Source organism: Cotesia glomerata, linkage group LG6 (assembly GCF_020080835.1).
Source record: "Cotesia glomerata isolate CgM1 linkage group LG6, MPM_Cglom_v2.3, whole genome shotgun sequence".
Lineage (NCBI taxonomy): Eukaryota > Metazoa > Arthropoda > Insecta > Hymenoptera > Braconidae > Cotesia > Cotesia glomerata.
Window position 1 is genome coordinate 1,405,032 of NC_058163.1, and position 25,147 is coordinate 1,430,178.

General features: G+C 27.8%; 2 protein-coding genes across 8 annotated transcripts; both read left to right on the forward strand.

Annotated features, from left to right (window-relative positions):
* The first annotated feature begins 27 nt into the window (after nucleotides 1-27).
* Nucleotides 28-7,197, forward strand: LOC123267390 (myogenesis-regulating glycosidase). Of its 3 annotated transcripts, none has more exons than XM_044731989.1 (5): nucleotides 28-250; nucleotides 2,874-3,083; nucleotides 3,380-3,490; nucleotides 4,298-5,174; nucleotides 6,165-7,197. In XM_044731989.1, exons 1-5 carry the CDS (start codon nucleotides 129-131, stop codon nucleotides 7,188-7,190), a joined length of 2,346 nt encoding a protein of 781 aa, XP_044587924.1. In that variant the 5' UTR covers nucleotides 28-128; the 3' UTR covers nucleotides 7,191-7,197. The 3 variants fall into 3 exon arrangements, with proteins under 3 accessions (XP_044587924.1, XP_044587926.1, XP_044587925.1); XM_044731991.1 differs by lacking the exon at nucleotides 28-250 and adding an exon at nucleotides 1,799-1,886; XM_044731990.1 differs by lacking the exon at nucleotides 28-250 and adding an exon at nucleotides 2,110-2,267.
* Nucleotides 7,198-7,386: 189 nt separating this feature from the next.
* On the forward strand, nucleotides 7,387-25,072 carry LOC123267391 (MAGUK p55 subfamily member 2). 5 transcript variants are annotated; one of them, XM_044731993.1, is made up of 8 exons: nucleotides 7,387-7,991; nucleotides 10,033-10,148; nucleotides 18,922-19,221; nucleotides 20,250-20,489; nucleotides 20,692-21,166; nucleotides 23,061-23,395; nucleotides 24,655-24,729; nucleotides 24,841-25,072. In XM_044731993.1, exons 1-8 carry the CDS (start codon nucleotides 7,928-7,930, stop codon nucleotides 25,015-25,017), a joined length of 1,782 nt encoding a protein of 593 aa, XP_044587928.1. In that variant the 5' UTR covers nucleotides 7,387-7,927; the 3' UTR covers nucleotides 25,018-25,072. The 5 variants fall into 5 exon arrangements, with proteins under 5 accessions (XP_044587928.1, XP_044587929.1, XP_044587927.1 ...); XM_044731992.1 differs by lacking the exon at nucleotides 7,387-7,991 and adding an exon at nucleotides 8,545-9,633; XM_044731994.1 differs by lacking the exons at nucleotides 7,387-7,991; nucleotides 24,655-24,729 and adding an exon at nucleotides 8,544-9,633.
* Nucleotides 25,073-25,147: the final 75 nt, after the last annotated feature.

Genomic DNA, 25,147 nt, shown 5'->3' on the forward strand with positions numbered 1-25,147 from the left:
ATAGTTGTCTTCTGAATCACGCATTTGATTCTGAAAAAAAAAACAAGTTATTTATTTTATAAAAAAAAAATGAAAATTTAAAAGTATTATTTGGTGAATTTTTAGTGATTTTTTGCAATACCGGTGAAATGACAAGTAAGTACACACTGAGTGATAGCGAGAGTAGTGTTACGTTTAGTAACAGTGGTTCTACTCCAAGTGGAAGTTTTGGATCAGAAACTGATGATGAACATCATGAAGATTTGGCTAAGTAAGTTTTTATAAATATTATTTTAGATGAAAATTAAATTAGCCATTTGAAAAATTTGACCATTTATTTTATTGAAAAATAATTTTTTAAAAATTAAAACAAAAATTTTCATGATACTAAAGTTAGCCGACATTTTTAATTTTTTGATTTTTTTTTTTAATTAAATTAGAAAAAAAAAATATTTTTTAAAAATTGCACTTTTTTTAAAGTTTTTTACAAGTGAAATTTTTTTTTATTTTTTTGTAATCATTTTTTTAATAAAAAAAATTTCTAAAAATTTTTTAATGTCGGCTCACTTAATTTTCATAAAATTTTCACATGTAGGAAATTTTAAAAATTATCCGTGGAATTTTTTAAAAATAGTGTTAGTTCTAATTTTTAATTTAAAAAAAAAATCAAAAATTTTTGAGCGGCGGCTAACTTAATTTTCATTATTTTAGTCTTTAATTTTACAGCTGACAGCTGATTTTTGTAATAAATAAAACAATACTAAAATTAGGCAACGTTTTTAATTTTTTGATTTTTTTTTCTGTAATTAAATTAGAACAAAAAATTATTTTTTAGAAATTAGACTTCCAGTTTTTAGTTTTTTACAAATAAAAATTTTTTTTCAATAAAAAAAATTCTAAAAATTTTTAGATGGCTAATTTAATTTTCATATAAATAAATTATGAAAAAAAAATTGACATAAATATTTAAAAATAATTAAAAATACAACTTTTTTACAATAATTTTTTAAACTTAGTGAATGACATTAAAGTTAGCACTCTCACTAGATTATTTTCTGACTTTAACAAATAAATTTGTTCCAAAAAATTATTTTAAAAAAATTATGACATTAAATTTTGAAAATTAAGTTATTAATTTAAAATTAGACATAAAAAATTATTTTTAAAAAATTCCAAGTATAATTTTTAAAATTTTCTACATGTGAAAATTTTTGTTTTAATTTTTTAAGAATTATTTTTCAATAAAATAAATTATAAAAATTTTCAAATGTCAGCTAATTTAATTTTAATCATTAAATTCAGCTGTCACTACAATTTTTTAAATTTTCTTTAATAAATAAATTATTAAAAAAATGGATCCGTAGAAATTTTAATAAATTCAAAATGTAATTTTTAAAACAAATTTTTTTTGTTAAAAAAAAATTAAAAAATTGTCAAGTGACAGCTAAATTTAATGTCAATAAAAAATTGCATTTTTTATTTTTTAAAATTTCTGTCAATTTTTCTTCTTTTTTTATGCTGAAGTTTAGTTACAAAAATTCTAAAAATTTATTTATTTATTTATTAATAAAAAATTATTTATTTATCAATTAAAAATGATCAAATATCTCAATAAATTTTAATCTTAGAAGAAATAAATTGTTGATTTTTAACCTTGCTAAATTTTAAAATCAAAATAAATTTTTATAGTCTATAAAAAAATAAAAATATCAGCTGTGATAAAAGCACCGCTTAAAACAGATAAAATCTCTTTAATTACACTCTCATGTGTCATTATCTAAACATCTCAGATCTGCAATCTAAATATTTACCCAACACAGTTTGAAACTTTGAATTATCACAGTCTGAAGGTTCCCTTGCTGCAGAGAGCACTTGAAAAAAATTTATTTTCACCAAAAAATCTAGCGGTAAGCAATAACATTAATCACATTCTCATCGATACAAATTACCTTACTTGCTCGCGACAATTATGTGAATACACTCAGACAGCAACAAGTGTGTCATCTTACACACACATATTTATATTATTATAATATTATAATGAGCATCTTGAGAAATGGTGATAAGTCACAGAAACACTAGACTATATCACTTCAGGGTTATCAGGTCATTTTTATATGGTTTTTTAATAATTATTATTTACATTTAACTTACAAGGACACTTCTCTGTATTCAGTTCAAGTTAAACTCAAGAACTAGTTGTCGGAAATTCGCATCTAAAACACTTATTACTATTTAATTAAAATGCTACCGAGATACGACGTCGGTAGCGCGGTATCGCTACAAAGGTGTGATAAATTTTTTATTTAATACAGTGACTAATTTTTTTTTATAATAATAAAGTTAGCCAACATTTATGATTTTTTTATTTTGCTTAATTTATTGAATTATAACTAAAAAATATTTTTCAAAAATTTCACTTATAGTTTTTGAAGTTTTTAACAAATGGAAAAAAATTTTTCGTTATTTTTTTGTAATAAATATTTTTAATAAAAAAAATTATAACAATTTTTAGATGTCGGCTAACTTTATATTCTTTTTATGAAAAATTAAATTGCAAATAAAAAAATATTTTTAAAAAATTGCATAAATAATTTTTCAAATTTTCTACATGTGAAAGTTTTTTTTTTAATTTTTTTATAATAATTTTTTCAATAAAAAAAATTATTAAAATTTTCATCTGAAAATTTTTAGAATTTTTTTTTATTGAAAAAATTATAAAAAAAAAATTCATTTTTAAAAAACTTAAAGAACTTTTAGTGCAATTTTAAAAATATTTTTTTGTTTTAATTTAATTAATAAAATAAATAAAAAAATTAAAGACGTCGGCTAACTTTTTTTTTTTTAATTTATTTGTTCTAATAAGTGTTTTTTTTTTTGTTTTTTTTTTTCAGGGTCCCCTTGCAAGCGCCGCCGAGACGGAAAAGTAAAATTGCAGTTATGAACCAAAAACTCGATGCTGGAGTTGATATTGCGGATATACAGAGTCCGAATTCTACGATCACCAGTGTCAACAGCATCAGTAGCTTGCTTAAGGAAAAACTTCAGTTGTCTATACCTCAGGCGCTACGCAGTAATAAAAAAAGACAGAACGATGATTACAGGTAATTTTTTTTTTAATAATCTAATTATTAAATTAATTAATTTAAATTTCATTTTAAAATTTATAAGAAAATTTTTACAAAAAAATTTATAAAAAAATTTTGACAAGAAAATTAATAAAAAAATTTTGACAAGAAAATTAAAAAAAAAATCGCCATCTGTTGAGAATAAATCTAACTAGGCAAATAAGTAGGGGAACCCTAGATCGTAAGTGTTGGCGCAACGAGCAAAGAGTGTGTGCTGAAACACAAGTACCAAAAATTGTAATAAATGTAATTTTAATTGAAAATTTTTTCAGATTGAGAGCATTCGTAGGATTTTTATTTCTATGTGTAATATTCCTGGTAGGCTTTGCACATATATATTACACGCAAAATGTTCTTCAGCGAGCTTACTTTGAAAAATTCAGGTAAATTTTGTTTTTTTTTTTTAAATTAGACATTATATCAGACATCTAAAATTGTTTTTTAAATTTTAAAACAACTTATTTAGGCTGCATTAGAAAATTCTCTATCTCTAGATACATAATTAAGAAATAACCTTGTATCTTGTGAACCATTGACATTTTTAAAGATATAAGCTCACCCTGACCTTACGCTTATCGAGACCGTTCATTTGAGTACCTACATCAATTTTTCATATATTTTATATATTTATATATATATATATATATATATATATATATTATATATGAATATATGAAAAATATATCAAAAATGCATGTGGGTATTCAAATGAAAGCTTTTGATAAGTACAACATCAAAATGAGCTTATATCTTTAAAATATATAATATATATATGTATATATGAAAAATATATCAAAAATGCGTGTGGGTACTCAAATGAAAGCTCTTGAAGAGCGTAACATCAGGATGAGTTTATATCTTAAAAAATGTCAATAATTAAGAAATGACCTTGTATTTTGTGAAATATTGACATTTTTAAAGATATAAGCTCACCTTGAGATTACACTCATCGAGACCTTTCATTTGAGTACCTACACCAATTTTTCATATATTTTATATATTTATATATATTATATATATGTATATATGAAAAATATATCAAAATTGCATGTGGGTACTCAAATGAAAGCTCTTGAAGAGCTTAACATCAAAATGAGCTTATATCTTTAAACCCGTCAATATTTAAGAGAGTACAGTGCAATTTAATAAAGCAAAAGTTTATTCATTTATTGAAAAAATAAAATTACCAGGTTCAACAAAAACCAGCGAGTTCTGCACGTGTACAGCAGCACAGGCGCCGAAACAGTCTCCGGAAAATTAGGCAACGGAATTCCAGAAGACACTGGAGTGTTCCCTTGTCTCCCCAACGACCAAAAGTCCGACTCAGTGTGCTTAGAATGGCTGCACTACTCCAGACTGTACCTATCCCACAGCAAGCGTGAGTCTATGCACTGCTACCACCTGACCTGGCAGAGCTTGAACCCTCAGTTCAACCCTACAGACTGCTTCGACTGGTCGCTGCGCCGCGGCCATTGGTACGGCGGCGGCCAGATCCAGAACATGGCTTACCCGCTTGATTCCGGAAAGCTTGAGCTCTCTGCCTTCGTCACCGGGGACATCAGACGGAACCCATTTGGCAATGTCCTTAAAAGGTACTTCTTGAACTCAAAAGGAGCGACGATAATTGTGGACTCGGAGTCGCCGCTTTATATTTCAATTAATGCGAACCGGACCAAAGAATTCTGCCTCCAGGCGAAGCACGACGCGTTTGCTTATATAAACCATCTTACCCCGCTGCCGCAGCTTAATTATACTATTTGCGCAGCGGATAATATCAAGAACCTTCACTCTCTGATGGCTGAAAAGTCGCTCTGGGACGGTCTCAAGCCTGAAGAGCTCCAGGCTGTCGATGTGTTGCTCTCAGAGCCGATCTGGCAAATTTCCCCGACTAACGAAGCCGCGATTTATAATTACACTGAGGATGTTATTGCTCTTGGCTTTCTGAGGCAGGGTCATGTTCTGCTCAGCGAAGAGTGGCAAAAAAGTCCTGGGGACTTTGTGCTGGATGAAGATCGCTTTCCCTCCATGGAGGAGACTATCAATATTATCCGGCGTCGTGGATTCCAGGTAAGCAATTTTAACCCTTTTCGGCTGTCCAATTTCAAAACACAGTAACTAACATTTAGAAATTTGTTTTAATTTTTCTTATTAAAAAAAAGTTTGCCTGCCAAATTGATGAAAAATTTTATTTATGAATACAAAATACTTAAATATAAATATTTTTAAGAAAAAACAGTTGAAATTAAGGTCTAAAAGTCATAAAAAATGCAGTAATATTAAAAAAAATTAGGTATAAAAATTTTTCAGTTACTGTGTTTTAAAATTGGGCAGCCGTTTTATTACTAATTTTAATTAGAATGATTTTTCTTTTATAGTATAAAAGTAGAATGAAAGTTATTCAGATAATTTTTTTTAATTACTGATTTTTGAATTGAGAACTAGAAATTTAAATTGCAAGCTCTTTCTCTAAAAGATAAAAAATAAAAATCAATTAGGTTGATAAAAATATTTCGATATTACGTTAAAGAATAGCAGGCTTCAAAACTTTCGATAAAATTATTTCTAATGATTGTTATGTACCAATCGAATCGTTTTCACATCCTCTACAAGGATTCTAGGCCAAACAGTTGATTAGTTTATTATTATATTTTTTTAGAATTTTCATTTTTACATGGCCGCGTTCATAAAATATCTCAAAATAGGCTTCAAAACTTTTATTAAATTTATTTCTCATGATTATTATATACTATTAGATAGCAGTCACTTAACCATTTTTTAATTTTTTTTCAACTAAATTTTTTTAAAAAAATTATTTTTAAAAGAATTGCATTTTTTATGTTTCAAAATTTCTTCATGTCAATTGTTTTACTTCTTTTGCATAATTTATTTGTTCAAAAAATTCTTAAAATTATTCAATATCCGCTGAATTAATTTTCATAAAAAAACCTTCCACCACAATAAAAAATCAATTTCTTATTTCTACAGTATAAAACTAAATTATATTAATCATGCCAAAGAAAATCTAATTTTTCATACCAAAAATTTTTTAACCCCCAGGTAGTCTTCTCAATTCAACCCTTCATCTCAACAGAGTCTGTAAACTTCAAAGACGCGATAGAAAACCGGCTCCTAATATCAGAACGTGGAAGTGACCCGCGAATTCCAGCATTAACGAGGTACCACAAGAGCAACAGCGCAGGAGTGCTTGACATAACCAACAACAAGACCCTTCCTTGGTTACTAAAGAAGCTAGAGGACCTGAAGACCAAGTACCACATCCATTCTTTCTACCTGGACCTGGGAACAGCGCATGACATGCCTCACTACTACAAATGCGACCAACCTTTAACCAACCCTGACCACTACAAAACGCTCTTTACAAAAGCAATTGTGAGCTCGATCCCAGTCCTGGGAGTCTCTGGAGCGATTTTGCGACCTAAAGCTCCAGTATTTGTGAGCCTTCCTCCCTTTCCGTCCAGCTGGAAGGCAATTAAGACAGTAATTCCTACAATTTTAAGCTACGGGATGATTGGGTTCCCTTTTATCATGCCCGGAGCCGTCGGAGGAGACGTAGCGCTCCCTATGTCCGACAACAACCCGAATAACGACAACGAAGTCAACCTTCCAGATAAAGAATTGTATGTAAGGTGGCTCCAGCTGTCCACATTTCTACCTGTGATTAGATTTACCCACTTACCTAGCAAGTATGATGATGAGAGTGTCCTGGAGATGGCCAAGTCCTTGACGACGCTCAGGCAGAAGACGGTGACCCCGTTGTTGAAGAAGTACGCCAATGAAACTCTCAGTTCTGGGTTGCCCATCATCAGGCCACTCTGGATGCTCGATCCCATGGACTCTGCTTGCCATGTTGTCGTTGATGAGTTCTCTGTGGGGGAAGAGCTTATTGTAGCACCGATTTTGTACTCTGGGAGCAGGCAGAGGGAAGTTTATCTTCCTTCTGGGGTCTGGAGGGACGGCATTGATGGAAGCTTGAGGAAAGGATCCAGGTGGATCCATAATTATCGCGTTGCTGAAGACAAAATTGCGTACTTTGTTAAAATGCCGGATAATATATTGTTTTAAAATTTAATTGCATTTTTTTGTTAGATTTTTAAAAAGATCTAGGTCAAGTTGTTTAATTTTTAAAACTTGTGTGATTATCAATTTAAATTTTGTTTGAGAAAAAAATAATTGACTTATAATATAATTATTCAAATTTTTATTGCATAAAATTGGCTTACAAAAGGCTAATTCATTAGAAATCATTAAAAAAAGAGATTTTTTATAGTAGTCGACAAAATGGCGGCTGCAATTCCCGCGCCATAAAATGGCCGCTTGAAATACCAAGCGCGGTAAATTTAAAAATGACTTGTAGGGAATTTATTTTAAAAAGTGACTCCTAAGGAGATCTACGTGAAGTAGTCAAATTTTAAAAACTTGTAGAATTTTCAATTTAAATTTTGTTTTAGAAAACAAAATTTTTGTTAAAATTGACTTAAAAAATAATTATATCAAGTTTTTATTGCATTACATTGGCTTATAAAAGACTAATTTATTAGAAATCATTAAAAAAAGAGATTTTTAATAGTAGTCGACAAAATGGCAGCTGAAATTCCCGCGCTACAAAATAGCGGCTAATACTAAGCGCGGCAAATTTAAAAATTTAAAAAAGATTAGTAGGAGGGTACTTGGATTTCATTAATGCAGTTCAAGGTTTTATGAGATCGATTTAAATTGCGGGTGTAGGTGGAATTACCACGTGAGAGTTTGATCGATTGAATAGAGCTCAAGGAAGCGGAGTTATGTTAGTTTAACGGAAAATGAAGAGCTGTGAACCTTGCGCGTGCTTTTGTAAAATTCAGCGGGATAATTTCCGCGATACAGGTAAATAATTAAGAAAATTTAAACACAAATTAAACGTACAAATTTTCTGCATAAGGTATTAAAAACAAAGATAAACTCAAAATAACTCTTTTTGTAGGGAGTCTTATTAATTTAAAATACTTCGTCTCATAGATTTCGAAATTTGCCAAATATTCCGACTTATTAAACCAAATAAAAAATTGTTAAGATTTAAAAATACTTTTTCAGGAATTTTCAGAGAAAAAAAAAGAATTTCAGAATTTTTATTTCTACTTACTAAAATTATTTCTTACTTTCAAAAGAGAAATATTTCTACAAGGGTTTATCGGTGTATTTATATAAGTGTTTTTTAAAATTAAATTTAGTGTTATTGGAAAAGTGATCTGAATTTGTGCCTTTTTATGGTTTTCTAAACTTTTCTAAAACAATTTATGAGGGCCAAAATTTTTGCAATTTTTGTATGTAAAATACCAAATTCTATCACAGCTCATATTTATCTTTTATATTTTAAAATATTAAAAACGTTAATTTATTGAGTGAATTAAATAATTATGTTGTATTTTAATTATAGGGTTTATAAAAAGTTTCAAAAGAAAATTCCAATTTTTGCTTAACAATTAACAATTAACAAATCGCGTGCCCAAAGGTAAAAGGACATAACAATTTATGCGCCCTTTTACCTTTGCAAAGGTTTTGTCTTATTTTACATTTCTTATTTTACTGCCCTAGATGTGTAATATACTATTCCTCCTCGACGGAGACGGAAAGCGGAATTTTCGTTTAGCGCAGCGGGAGGAAAATTGACGCTTTCCGCCCGGAGGGAAGAAAAAAATTTGTGCCGTTTGGGTATATTCAATAGGGCGATTAAAGTGGGAAATTTCTAAATATTTGAATGTTCTCTATCATTGTGATTTTTTTTTATTACTTAATTTTTATGTAATTTGTTTTTGATTGATTTATTTTCTATTTGTTTATATCTTGACTTTGTATATGAGGCTGTTATTTGAGTATAACTTGTCTTGTGAAACTATTATTGACCATTTGGTATAAAAAATACAATTTTTTTTTATACGCCCTTTTACCTTTAAGTAGTACTTTTCTTAAAGGTGAAAGGGCATATGTCTTGAGATACGCCCTTTCAGCACAAATCCCTATTAACCCTTAGCTATAAGTCCTTTTACCTTTAAGCACGCGAAATATTTATTAACCATTAATAAAAAGTCCCTAAACTCGTCATAAATAATTATTAAGCAGGTCACTGCACTTTTTATTGTAATAGCTTGTAAGTTAATTCACACACTCCTGACAAGTGCCAAGAGGAAAGTAGTTTTAAACTGATACTCTTGCGGTTAACTTCTTCAGAACCAGTCTGTAAAAATTATTTTTAAATAGAATACTTCTACAATTTTTCTAAATAGTGTTGTTATTAAAAATTAAAACCAATGATCCCCTCTTATAACTCTAGCCAGTAAATTTCACAGCGGCAGACACCTTCTGTCTGTTCAACTGTCCTGTCATAATTAAAAAAAATTTATTCGTGTAATAAAAGTGAATTTCTAATTTATAATGGTGATTTTTGGGAAGAAAAATAAGAATGTCACCCGCCGATTGCTTGAAAGTATCGACGAGATGAATGAAAGAACGATAAATCACGCAGAAAATGGTAATATTAATTAAAAAAAAAGTTTCCTATTATATACTTATTTTTTACCAAAGCACATGCGAGAAAACGCGCCGCCTAGCGGCGCGTTCCAGAACTAAATATAAAAAATAAATAAAATACTATTTTAATTTAATTAATAATCTTATTTTGTAGACTATAAAGTGAATTTTTGATTTATATTTTTGTTAAATAATTTTGAAAGTGAATCTAAAGATACCCAACACCTGTAGAAGCAAATTATTGATCTAAACTTACCACGCCCGCGATTGCATCCCCTGCGGCATGAACCCCCTAGTCCAGACATTGCGCATCAACCCCCTCTCAGCTCGCTCCAAGTTCTCAGTGTCAGAGCCGAGGTTGTAGAGATTCAGAATGCCAATAACGTTATGATATTTCCAGCTGCCTTCATGCACGTCAGAGAGAACGTCCAGGAACTCGGGAAAGTCGCCGAAGACACGGATTTGTTGTTCCTTAAAGGATTGTTGGATAGTCCTATTGTTAATTCACTTGTTAGGGTAAGTTTTATTTAATCTTTTATTTCTTTCCTAGTTAATAATAATTAAATTCAGTAATATTCAAGTTAGCCGACGTTTTTAATATTTTTTTCTCAATTATTAAATTACAACAAAAAAATATTTTTTTAAAATTGCACTTACAGTTTTTCAAGTTTTTTCTAAATGAAATTTTTTTGTAATAGTTTTTTAAATAAAAAAAAAATTATAAAAATTTTTAGATGTCTGCTAACTTAAGATAAAGTTTTTTTTATTAAAAAATTATAAAAAATTTTTTCATTTGTTAAAAACTTCAATTTTTTAAAAATATTTTTTAGTTATAATTTAATAAAGCAAAATAAAAAAATCAAAAATGTCGGCTAACTTTATTATTATTTAAATTCATTTATTTTAGTGATTTATAACTAAACTTAATTTTTTTTTTAATATTATAATTTATAATCCAGTGGAAGATTTATTTAGTGCAATTACTGCTTTTTTTTTGTATTTTTTTGACTTTAATTCTTGTAAAAAAAAATTTATTTTCATTTTTATCTTCAATAGCTTTTCTAAAAAAATTAATTAATTAATAATAAAACTCAGAGCTATAATTAATTATTGTTATTAAAAAATTTTAATTATTGACATAAATATGTAATTAAATTTTAAATACATAGCACAGTTTATTTCTTTTTTTCATTGGCTCTATCTTTGTTTAGTTATCTTTTGTTAGTCATTCACTTTATTTATGAAGTACATAGTACACTTGCGTTTAATTAATATTATTTAACTGTGACGTATTGTATGACCTAGACACTAGATTATAATATTTTGATCAGTAATAATTAAAAGTTATTTAAAAAATTTTTTTTTGTCAAAAATTAAAAAAAAATATTATTCTAAATTATTATTATTTTTAAGCAAAAAAAAAGTAATAAAACATAATTATTAATTTAAAATAAAAATAACAAAAATCGGCTGATATTAAAAAATTTATAAAAATTAACTAAAAAATTTTTTTTCTAATTTTTAATATAAAAAATGAAAAAAAATATCTGTTTAATTTTTTAGTACTGTAATTCACTTATTAAATAAAAATCTAAAATCAACTGTCAGCAAATTTCACTCATAAAAAATAACAGTGAAGCAGATGACAGACATTAGAAATTTTATAACAATTAAATTGTTGTAAAAAAAATTTAATAAAAAAATTAAAAGAAAATTTTTTGTTATAAGAATTAAAAAAATTGACAGCTGTCAGCTAACTTATAACAATAACTTTATTAGCCGACATTTAAAAATTTTTAGAATTTTTTTTTATGGAAAAAATTATTACAAAAAAATAAAAATAAATTTTCATTTGTAAAAAATTTGAAAAACTATCAGTGTAATTTTTGAAAAATATTTTTTAGTTCTAAGTTAATAAGAGAAAAAAAAAATTAAAAAATTGAAAACGTCGGCTAACTTCAGTATTATAAAAATCATTTCAAAAAAAACTTTTTTTTCAATTTCATTTGTTAAAAATATGAAAAACTATAAGTGTAATTAAAAGAGAAATTTTTTTAGTTTTAATTTAATAAATTAAAATCAAAAAATAAAAAATGTCAGCTAACTTATAACACTAAAGTTAGCCGACATTTTTAATTTCTTTTCATTTATTAAACTATAACTAAAAAATAGTTTTTAAAAATTGCACTTAGAGTTTTTCAAGTTTTTTACAAATGCAAATTTTTCTTTATTTTATTGTAATAATTTTTAAATTAAAAAAAAATTCTAAAATTTTTAGATGTCGGCTAACTTTATTATTATACCTAACTTCAGTATTACCATAAAAATATTTAAAAAAATTAAAATATTAAAAATTTTTTAGCTATTAAATTATTATAAAAAAAATAAAAAGTTCCAGATGTGAAAATCAATAAAAATTACAAGTGAAAATTTTTAGAAGCATTTTAGGTAGATTTCGTAGAAATCTATCTATTGCATTGGTCCTTGTGTCGGAATTCACACGGAATTTTGTCATTTTATCTCTTATAAAGTCGAGTAAAGCTCAAAATTAGCATTGGTTCAAAAGTTTATATATATATGTAATATAACGTGGCTTGTGGACACGATAGCGTCTACAATTCTTAACGGATTTAGATGAAACTCGGTACACATATTCTTTGAGTAATTACCTTGAACAAGTTTGAAGACGAGCACAATCGATTAATTAGTTTAGAAATGGCGGCCTTAAAATTTTCAAAATAGTGAAAATCACGTTTTTGGACACTTCATTGATGTATAACTTCTGATTGAACAGAGATAGCTAATTTTTGAAAAATGTATGTGATAGCTCATAAAATTACCTTTAATTTGACGCATATAACATTGACATTTTGACCATTTTTAGTTATTTTATCAAAGTTAAGAGTGCAACTGAACCATTTTCAGGCAATGTGTAGTACAACCGACTTATGAATGTTATTCTATCGAGAATTCTTAAGAGATCCTAACGAAATTTAGTATATAGATCCCTTGGACAATTAGCTTGCATGAGCCCTAAAATAAGCGAAATTCGTCAATAAGTTTAGAAATGGTAGCACCTCAAAATTATCAAAATAGTGAAAATCACATTTTCGGTGAATTCATTGTTGTATAACTTTCGATTGAAAAGAGATTAGTAATTTTTAATAAATTAATGTGAAAGCTCATAAAATCGCCTTCAATTTGACGTTTATAACATTGACATTTTGACCATTGTTAGTTATTTTTTCAAATTTAAGAGTGCAATTGAACCATTTTTAGGCAATGTGTAGTACAACCGACTTATGTACGTCATTTTATCAAGAATTTCATACAGTGAAATCTACCTTCCATTTCGGGTGTGGCCGAAAAGTGTTTTTAGTAGATTTTATAAAAATCTAACTATTGCAGCCGTCCTCGTGGCGCAACTTTTAAAAAATTTAGCCATTTTCTGACTTAGTTTGTCGAGCTGAGTCAGAAAATATATATAGTTCAAAAGTTTATATATGTATGTATTTATATATATATTTATACGATATAACGCGGCTTGTCAGCACGATAGCGTTTTCAATTTATGACCGATTCTTCTCAAACTCAGCATACAGCATGCAGTTTTACTGTTGCAGCCGTTTTAGAATTATTGTCTACATCATAGCTTAATCATGATGTAAATTCAATAATTACGATATTGATCAGTCTTTCGTGTAATGTTTTCGGGTAGGTTGTCAGTAAATATGTCACAAATTAGTTCTAACCATTGTTTTCTTCAACTAAAATTTTATCCGGTTGCAACATTCTGATTAACTTGAAAACTGTTGTTTCTAAGCAGTTACTTAAAATTTGGACATTTATAATTCAAATCTTATAATCTGTGCAATTCTTTGGTAAATATTTGAGAAACTTTTTCTTCACAAGATAATTTTTTTTCCAAAATTTGTTGTAAATAGTTTTAAATTTATTATTGAATTTTGTTTTTAATTCATGAATTAAGTTATACATTATCAGTGTTATTATATTATTTTATTAAAAATCAATTTTTTTTATTTGAAAAATCTACTTCCATTTCTGCTGCTGAATGGCCTTTTTTAACTTCCCTCTAAGAAAATCGAAGATTTTAAAAAATCGGGAAGTTATTGTTTTCACCCCGTTTTGCAAAAATCGAGTTTTCATCAGATCTCGACGTTTGAAGGTCATAGGAAGCTTCCCTGACTATGCCCGCGAGGTTGTCACGGTATCTATATGTATGTGTGTGTGTGTGAAAGTATGTGAAAGTATGTGAAAGTATATGAACCGCTTAAAACTTTTGAACAGCTTGACCGATTTCATCGCGGTTGGTGCCATTCAAAAGGGCTTGACCAAACTTAGATTTTGAAAACTATTTGGACCGATTCAAATCAATAGATTTTGAGAAATCTTCAAAAAACTGGAAAAAAAAATTTTTTTCAAATGTGGTTTTTTTGGAATAACTTTTAAACGGCTTGATGGTTCAATTCCAAAAACTAATCAGCTCTTAACCTCAAAAAACCACGTCGATCGCCACCAGTCCGGTCAAAATCGGTTGATTCGTTCGAGAGATATCGTGAACGAAAGAAAACCGAAAAAAGTGTTTTTTCGGAATAACTCCAAAATTCTCAGCGCGATCAATTCAAAATTTGAAATTCTTTGTGAGGCTTGAAAAACTGCGTCGAATGCTTCTAACCGCGTAAAAATCGGTTTATTCATTCAAAAGTTATTGTGGTTTAAAAATTCAAAAAATAGTGTCTTATCAAATCTCTATCAGACTTTTGAGCTCGAAGAGCTTTAAAGGATAGGAAAGCAATCTCTTTGAGCTCGGAAAGCTCAAAATAACCCATAAATTGTATTTTTGAGCTCGAAGAGCTCAAAAACGTCATTGGTGCAATTTTAAGCGCCTAAGTATGGAATTAGCGGGAAGTTGCAGGGATGGCCTTCACACTGATAGAAGGATTTACTTTTATTAAAAAAATATTTGTTAATAGTTAGCAAATCATTTATTAGAGACCATTTTTTAGTATCAAACAAATATTTCTTAGTATTTAAAATGATTTGTTTGTATTTAATAAATCAGATATTCATTTATTAAATATTAATAAATCTTTTTTTGCCCTCCGGGCAGAAAGTGGCAACTTTCGTCCCGCTGCGCTAAACTAAGTTGCCGCTTTCCACCTTCGTCGGACAAAAAAATAGTATACACTCCTCGTAGTCCAGGAGGAATCGGCGCATGAGTACCGAAAACTATTCCACCTCAATTTTTTTATGCGATTCTCTTCAAATTACCCTACTGATGATATAAATGCATGTTGCCAAGGGGCAACCCCGTGCCATATTGTTTAAATCGAAATTGTTTAAACAATTGCAAGGAATTGTTATTTTTCAACCGGACAAATTTTTTTTGTATTCTTTATTAAAATACAATTAAAAAAGGTCCTATGGCTTTTCACGATAAAGTTAATATTTTTAGAGATATGAATTTTGAAAGGTTCGAAAAATCTTAAAGTTGGGTACTTTTGACCCATGAAAAATACATTAAAAAAAAAAATAAAATATAAATAATATTTTTTTTTTAATTCTTTATACAATAGTTAACAATAGCCTTAATTGCGATTTCTAAAAATTTAATTATTTATACCTGTTTTTAATTGTCAATTTCGCGCGCTCACAAGTATGCGTCACTTACCTATAAGTATCGCTGTCTCTCTCTGACTCATACGCTGCGTCGGTCTCTCGTTGTCCTGAATCATTATTTTTAATTTATCTTCTAAACAATTAACTTAATCAGAATTTTTATAGAAAGCAATGTTATCAATAATAAAATTATCTACAATTTGTTCTCAACAAATTTTTTTCTAAAATCAATTTTTCAAAAGTTATTTAAGGTTGAAGCCGAACATATAATTAAAATTACTTTTTTGTCATTATAACAGAAAGTACTTACATAAAATAACTCCTCCAAGCAAAGGTTATACATGTAGAAGTATGAAATAATGGAACAAGATTTAAAAACAAGTATTTATTTATCATCAATGTCATTTTTATATATTATATTCTTACAGTCTTCTGAATCACAACCACATAAAAGTATACAACTAACATTATTTTTTCTACAATAACATGCTTTGGTTTTACAAGCTTTCTTACAATTGCACGGTTTTTTAAGATCTGTTGGAAATGAGCTTTTGTTTATAAATAAAGGTAGCAAAGTATCATTTTCTTTTTTATATCCGAACTGAGTAAAATCTAATGTTTTATATTGGGGATTTAAAGCTTGTTTCCAAACGTATGTTTGAGCAGAAGCTCTAAGTGCATGCAAATGCAAGGAATCTGATGTGCATGGAATTTTGGGTAAATTAATATTACTACCAAAGCAACGAGAAAAAATTTTTTGTCTGGCTTCATCCGCGGTCTTACCTTTTTTACCCAAAATATTAAGATATAAAGTTTCTAAGTCTTTCAACTCGTTCGTACTTAATTCTAAGCCATTACCAAGAGGGACTAGAGCATCACGATTTTCTTGTATTTTTATCATTTCTAAAGCTTTATTTTTTTTGATCCCATAAAATGTTCAAATACCATTATATTTTATTTTTGTTGATAAAAATGCCTAAATTTCTATGATAATAACAAAAAAGTAATATAAACCAATAAGAAAGTAATTTTAATTATATGTTCGGCTTCAACCTTAAATAACTTTTGAAAAATTGATTTTAGAAAAAAATTTGTTGAGAACAAATTGTAGATAATTTTATTATTGATAACATTGCTTTCTATAAAAATTCTGATTAAGTTAATTGTTTAGAAGATAAATTAAAAATAATGATTCAGGACAACGAGAGACCGACGCAGCGTATGAGTCAGAGAGAGACAGCGATACTTATAGGTAAGTGACGCATACTTGTGAGCGCGCGAAATTGACAATTAAAAACAGGTATAAATAATTAAATTTTTAGAAATCGCAATTAAGGCTATTGTTAACTATTGTATAAAGAATTTAAAAAAAAATATTATTTATATTTTTTTTTTTAATGTATTTTTCATGGGTCAAAAGTACCCAACTTTAAGATTTTTCGAACCTTTCAAAATTCATATCTCTAAAAATATTAACTTTATCGTGAAAAGCCATAGGACCTTTTTTAATTGTATTTTAATAAAGAATACAAAAAAAATTTGTCCGGTTGAAAAATAACAATTCCTTGCAATTGTTTAAACAATTTCGATTTAAACAATATGGCACGGGGTTGCCCCTTGGCAACATGCATTTATATCATCAGTAGGGTAATTTGAAGAGAATCGCATAAAAAAATTGAGGTGGAATAGTTTTCGGTACTCATGCGCCGATTCCTCCTGGACTATCGGGAAGTAAGAAAGCCTCAGATCACATGTTTGTTGACCTCGGCTTCGCCTCGGCCAACAATTACATGTGATCTGAGACATTTCTTACTTTACTTCCCTAGGTGTGTAATATACTATTTAAATACTAAGAAATATTTGTTAAGGACTAAAAAGTCGTCTCTAATAAATGATTTGTTAAATATTAACAAATATTTTTAACTATAAACAAACCCTTCTATCAGTGCAGGGTCAACCGTTTTCCTAATTTTTTTTAATGTAATTGATTAGTTAAAAAAATTTTTAAATCAACAGCTGACGGCTAACTTCAGTACTATAAAAAAATTTCAATTATTTAAATAAATAAAAAAAAAATAATTCCGTCCCTGGTTTTTTATAATTAATATCATAACGACATAATAAACGCATGCCAGAAGAGAATGTCCCCCACCTGTTAGTAGTTTATAGCTCGAGCATAAAATGAAGACTAAAAAAACACACTAAAGCATTAACACAATAAACTCGTGCTCTATATTATACACACACACGCAATCTTACGTATAGTCGCGGCGAAGCTATGTACACTGTACAGTAAAGTCAGTATCGAAGCATTTGAGCATTAAAGAGAGAAAGGCGGCGGGTTTAGGCGCGGCTTCGTGGCTTCGTGACTCTCCGTGACGGTTTATAGTCGTTTATATATACACTTTTACGTAAAAACACTTTAATTTTCCTTGGTGTCTTTTTATTTTATTTATTTATATTTATTTGCTCTGTTTATTCTATAAACAATATTTATTATAATAATATTTGTTAATTAATTTTTAAAATAATTAAAGAATTTAATAAAAATGAAACGTTCTGTGTTATTATGTGTAACGTGTAACTAGGTAATGTATAGGTGTGCCTTTTTATTATTTATTTTATTAAAAATGTTTCATTAATTTTTTTTTTTTTTTTTTTTTCAAGTGCTGAGTGAAGTTTTATAAAAGAAGAAATAAATTGTGCAATTTTATTTGTTGAGTTTATAAAAAATGTTATTACACAGATGACCGTGCTCAGTATTGTAATTGTTAAATGATGACTAACTAACTTACATCACTGATATTTTACACCCACTTGGAATTAATAGATTTAATTTTAGGTTTTTTAAATTTATTTGACGTTTTAAAATGACATCGAAGTTAGCAAACGTTTAAAAATTTTTGATTTTTTTTATTAATTAAATTACAACTAAAAAAATATTTATACAAAATTGCACTTATAGTTTTTAAAGTTTTTAACATTTGATATTTTTTTTTTAATTGTTTAATTGAAATTTTTTCGATAAAAAATTTATAAAAATTTAGAAATGTCGGCTTACTTCATTTTCATGTTTTAAAATTGTATTGTTATTGTGGAGTGATAAAAAATTGTAGTAAAAGTGACAGGTCTTAAAATTTTCTGTTTTTTTTTTTTTTATAAATTTTTTTAAGTAATAAATTATTACAAAAATTTATTTTGAACAAATTTTTATGTTTTAAAACTAAAAAATTATAATACAATTTTTAAAAAATTATTTTTTGGACTAATTTATTTATAAATTTTATAAATTGATGATTTTTATAAATTTTTTAAGTAATAAATTATTGCAAAAATTTATTTTAAAAAATTTGTACTTAGAACTTTAAAAAATTGTAAATACAATTTCATTAAGTTTATTTTATTATTAAAAAATTTTTAAGTGTCAATTATAATATCATTTTTTTTCAATTAATTTTTATAAAAAAATTTAAAATTTTAATTTTGATAAATAAATTTAAAAGAAAATTTTCAAAAAAAAAACTTTATTTCTGCTTAAAAAATTGAATTAATTTAAAAAAAATTAAAATAAAACACGTGTTAAAAAATTAAATTATAAAAAAAAAATGTAAATAATTAAATATAAAATAAAAAAATTTATTTTTTTCAGTTACAAGAAAGACTAGAAGAACCTCCAAAGCGAATCGAGCCAATTTGTCCGAATATAAGTGAAGAAGCTGAAGAAATATCCTATATTTTTGAAACTTCTTTGAACTACGAAGCGCGAGAATTGTCACGTATTTTAAAGAAACCTCACGTGAAAGCTCTTTTAGAGACGCATGACAAAGTTGTGATTGCTCGAAAAGCTCCAGCTGTACCTGTTTCTTCAGAGATTATAAAAATGCCGAGCTACGATAGGTCGGATACTGTAAGAGTTATTGGTCTACGTCGTCCTCAAAATGAACCGCTGGTAAATAATGAATGTTATTAAATTGCACTGTACTTTCTTAAATATTGACTTTTTTAAAGATGTAAGCTCATCATGACATTACACTCATCAAGAACTTTCATTTGAGTACCCACATGCATTTTTGATATATTTTTCATATATACATATATATAATACATATAAATATATAAAATATATGAAAAATTGATGTGGGTACTCAAATGAAAGGTCTCGATGAGTGTAATGCCGGGGTGATCTTATATCTTTAAAAATGTCAATAGTTCACAAGATATAAGGTCATTTCTTAATTATTGACATTTTTTAAGATATAAACTCATTTCGGTGTTACACTCATCAAGAGCTTTCATTTAAGTACCCACATGGCATTTTTTATATATTTTATATGTATGGTATTTGTGATGTATATAAATATATAAAATATATGAAGAATTGATGTGGGTACTTAAATGAAAGGTCTCGATGAGCGTAACGTCGGGGTGAGATTATATCTTTAAAAATATCAATAGTTCACAAGATATAAGGTCATTTCTTAATTATTGACATTTTTTAAGATATAAGCCTATCCTGATGTTACACTCATCAAGACCTTTCATTTAAGTACTCACATGCATTTTTGATATATTTTTCATATATACATATATATATAATGTATATAAATATATGAAATATATGAAAAATCGATGTGGGTACTCAAATGAAAGGTCTCAACGAGTGTAATCTCGGGGTCAGCTTATATCTTTAAAAATGTCAATAGTTCACAAGATAAAAGGTAATTTCTTAATTATTGACATTTTTTAAGATATAAACTCATTTCGATGTTACACTCATCAAGATCTTTCATTTAAGTACCCACATGCATTTTTGATATATTTTTCATATATACATATATATAATGTATATAAATATATGAAATATATGAAAAATTGATGTGGGTACTCAAATGAAAGCTCTTAATGAGTGTAACACCGGGATGAGCTTATATATTTAAAAATATCAATATTTAATAAAATAAATTAAAAAATTTTCAGGGTCTTACAGTCCAAGTAGATGAAAGGGGAAATTTAATAATCGCCCGAATTCTCGGAGGCAGTACAGTATCTAGACAAGGATTACTTAATCCTGGTGATGTTATCATGGAGGTCAACAATAGACCAGTGCACTCTGCTGATGAGTTACAGCAAGCTATCCAGGCTGCTAAGGAAAATTTATCCTTAAAAGTGCATCCTGGAATCTCCAGCGACGTTAATAATAAGCCTATGAAATCAACTGTAAGTAATCATTTTATTTTAATATAAATAAATAAAAAAATATTATTTAAAATTTTTAAATAATTATTTATTTATTATTAAAATTATTATTCAATATTTTTTTTATAAAAAAAACATTAATAAAAATATTGTTTAATATTTATTTAAAAATTATTATTTAATATTTGTTTATTTTTTAAATAATTATTTAATATTTTTTTAGTGCTACATGCGAGCACTGTTTGACTACGACCCATCAGAAGACACTCTGCTACCTTGTCGTGAAATAGGACTTCCATTCTCGCGCGGCGACATCTTGCAAATAGTGGACCAAGCGGACCCGAACTGGTGGCAAGCTCGCCGAGTAGAAGGCGAAGGCCTCGGCAGTCCAGGGCTGATTCCCTCCTTGGAGCTCGAGGAACGCCGCAAAGCCTTCGTTCCTCCAGAAGCGGACTTTGTTCACAAGATCGGGATCTGCGGCACCAGAGTTTCTCGCAAGAAGAAGCGCAAAATGTACGAGTCAAAGTCCAATGGTGAGTTTGACAGTGCTGAGCTTCTGCTTTATGAAGAGGTCGCCAGGATGCCTCCGTTCCGCCGCAAGACTTTGGCACTCGTAGGGCCTAGAGGAGTCGGCAGGAGGACTCTTAAGAATAGGTTGATCAACAGCGATCCTGAGAAATTTGGGACCATTGTTCCTTGTAAGTACTTTGGATAAATTTTATTATTTCAAAAATTTTATTAATAATCTATATAAATATGAGAATAAGAAAAAATTTGCTTTATTAAATAATGAATTTTGTTAAATTGCACTGTACTTTCTTAAATATTGACGTTCTTAAAGATATAAGCTCATCCCGATGTTACACTCGTCGAGAGCTTTCATTTGAGTACCCACATGCCTTTTTGATATATTTTTTATATATACATATATACAATATATATAAATATATAAAATATATAAAATATATGAAAAATTGATGTGGGTACTCAAATGAAAGGTCTCGATGAGTATAACATCAGGATGAGCTTATATCTTTAAAAATGTCAATAGTTCACAAAATACAAGGTCATTTCTTAATTATTGATATTTTTTAAAATATAAACTCATTTCGATGTTACACTCATCAAGATCTTTAATTTGAGTACCCACATGGCATTTTTTATATATTTTATATATATGGTATTTGCGAAATATATAAATATATGAAATATATGAAAAATTGATGTGGGTACTCAAATGAAAGGTCTTGATGAGTGTAACATCGAAATGAGCTTATGTCTTGAAAAATGTCAATAGTTCACAAGATACAAGGTCATTTCTTAATTATTGACATTTTCTAAAATATAAACTCATTTTGATGTTACACTCATCGAGACCTTTCATTTGAGTACCCACATGGCTTTTTTTTATATATTTTATATATATGGTATTTGTGAAATATATAAATATATGAAATATATGAAAAATTGATGTGGGTATTCAAATGAAAGGTTTCAATGAGTGTAAAATCAACATGAGCTTATATCTTCAAAAATGTCAAAAGTTTTCAAAATCCAAGGTCATTTCGTAATTATTGATATTTTTTAAGATATAAACTAATACCGATATTACACTCATCAAGAGCTTTTATTTGAGTACCCACATGGCATTTTTTATATATCTTATATATATGATATTTTTGAAATATATAAATATATAAAATATATGAAAAATTGATGTGGGTACTCTAATGAAAGGTCTTGATGAGTGTAATGTCAGGGTGAGCTTATATCTTTAAAAATGTCTATAGTTTCTGAAGATTTTTTAAAAAATCCAATATTTTCGCTGTAATTCCAAAATTAAGATTCATAATGAAAGGTTCAAGTTTTTTGATAATTATGAATCTTACTTTTGAAATTACGGGGAAATTATTGATCCTAAGGAAAGAACATAAGAGACATTTATTTATAAAATTTAATTTTTAACAATTTTTCTTTGAAAAAATTTTTTATATGACCAATACTTTTGCCAAATCATTAAAAATTATTTCCATTTATTATGAACAGTTATTTTGAATTTGCGGCAAAAATCTTGGCGATAATTAGAAATTTTCCAAGTAGTTATAAATAGATTAGAATTTCTCGATAAACAAAATTTGTTTATTTATTTATTTTGTTTTGTAATTATCAACGTGGTTAAATGTCAAAAATTAATTAATATAATTAAAAGACTAAGAAAAATTTTTGAACAGGTATATCTTTATCGTAAATTCGGTTTGATATTTTTTCAGCGATAGTCATTTATCATTTAAATAATTTCAAGAGTCCGGAAAATTTTGTCACGAGCATATTATTATTTTAAGGAATTTTTGTAGTTTGATTTGGTATCATCAGAAAGGTCTTGATAAAAATTAGTGCCTTTTGGTTTTATATATTTTTGTCAATTTTTTATGTAAAAGCGGAGTTTTTAATAGTTAGTTCTATAAATTTGTTCAGTCACATTTGTCCATTAAATTATTTTTAATTGTTCCAATAGCACTATTATTTTCAAAATTTTTTTAAAAAGTCTCCAAAAAATTTTCTTAATTATTAATAATAATATTTATTACTCAGATACTTCTCGACCTCCGAGAGTCTTGGAAGAAGACGGCAAGAGCTACTGGTTCACAGACCGCGACTCTATGGAAAACGATATAAAGCAGCACCGCTACTTAGAGTTTGGCGAGTACGGTAGCCATCTTTACGGCACAAAGCTGGACTCTGTGCGTGAGTTGATCCGTGCTGGGAAAATGTGTGTGCTCGACTGCAGTCCAGGTGCTCTAAAAACTCTTCACAACAGCACGGAGTTCATGCCCTACGTCATTTTCATAGCTGCTCCAGGAATGGAGCAGCTGAAGACTCTTTACGACCATGGAAGATCCACCGGTGCTAGCAGTCGAAATTTGACCGTGAGTTTTCAAAAAAAAAAAAAAATAAAATCATCGCTAGCAGAGTTATGTAGCTGCATGTAGATGTTTTTAATTTTATTTAGACTATTTAAGTTCAATTTTTATGAAAATTAAATTAGCTGACTGAAAATTGTTGATACATAACTAAGGAATGACTTTGTATCTTATAAACTATTGACATTTTCAAAGATATAAGCTCATCCCAAGAATACACTCATCGAGACCTTTCATTTGAGTACCCACATCAATTTTTCATATATTTTATATATTTATATATATTATATATATGTATATATGAAAAATATAGAAAAAATGCATGTGGGTACTCAAATGAAAGGTCTCAATGAGTCTAACATCGAAATGAGTTTATATCTTAGAAAATGTCAATATTCAAGAAATTACATTGTATCTTGTCAACTATTGACATTTTTAAAGATATAAACTCATTTTTAAGTTACACTCATGGAGACCTTTCATTTGAATACCCACATCAATTTTTCATATATTTTATATATTTATATATTTCACAAATACCATATATATAAAATATATAAAAAATGCCATGTGGGTATTCAAATGAAAGGTCTCAATGAGTATAACATCGAAATGAGTTTATAACTTAAAAAATGTCAATAATAAAGAAATTACATTGTATCTTGTCAACTATTGACATTTTTGAAGATATAAGCTCATCCTAATGTTACTTTAATCGAGACCTTTCATTTGAGTACCTACATCAATTTTTCATATATTTTATATATTTATATATTTCACAAATACCATATATATAAAATATATAAAAAATGACATGTGGGTACTCAAATGAAAGGTCTCAATGAGTATAACATCGAAATGAGTTTATCTCTTAAAAAATGTCAATAATTAAGAAATTACATTGTATCTTGTCAACTATTGACATTTTTGAAGATATAAGCTCATCCTAATGTTACTTTAATCGAGACCTTTCATTTGAGTACCTACATGAATTTTTCATATATTTTATATATTTATATATATTATATATATGTATATATGAAAAATATATAAAAAATGCATGTGGGTACTCAAATGAAAGCTCTTGATGAGTATAACATCAGAATGAGCTTATATCTTTAAAAACATCAATAATTAAGAAAGTACAGTGCAATTTTTATTGAGTCAAAAAATAAAAAATTGTCAAATGTCTGCTAATTTAAGTATCATTTAATTTTTTAGTTGCTTGTAATAATTCCTGTATTTATTTTTATGTATGTGAGTAGTTTGATCGTCAAAGTTCCATACGATACAGTTCCCGGCGTGCTAGGACTCTAGAATCACTCGCGTCATTGTACGAGGTTTGTATTAGCATGCTCCATTTTTTAAATAAATTTTTTCAAAATTTATTACTTTAAATTATTAAAAGTATTTTTATTTTCAACTCTCAAATTTTCATTACTAATTTTTAGGAAGATGACCTGAGATCGACGCTGGAAGAATCAGCAGCCTTACAACGAGCCTATGAAAAGTACATCGACCTCGTAATTGTAAACGAAGATTTCGACAATACTTTCCGACAGGTGGTCGCTGCTCTTGACGCACTGGCTACTGAGCATCAATGGGTACCTGTCAATTGGATTTATTAAAATTTTTTTACGTACTTTTCGGGTCAGGGTTGCAAAAATTTTATTTTTTCTATCTGAATTATTTTTATTGATTTTTTAAAAAAATCGGCTTAATTTTTTTTTTTTTATACATTATTTATAAAATTTTATC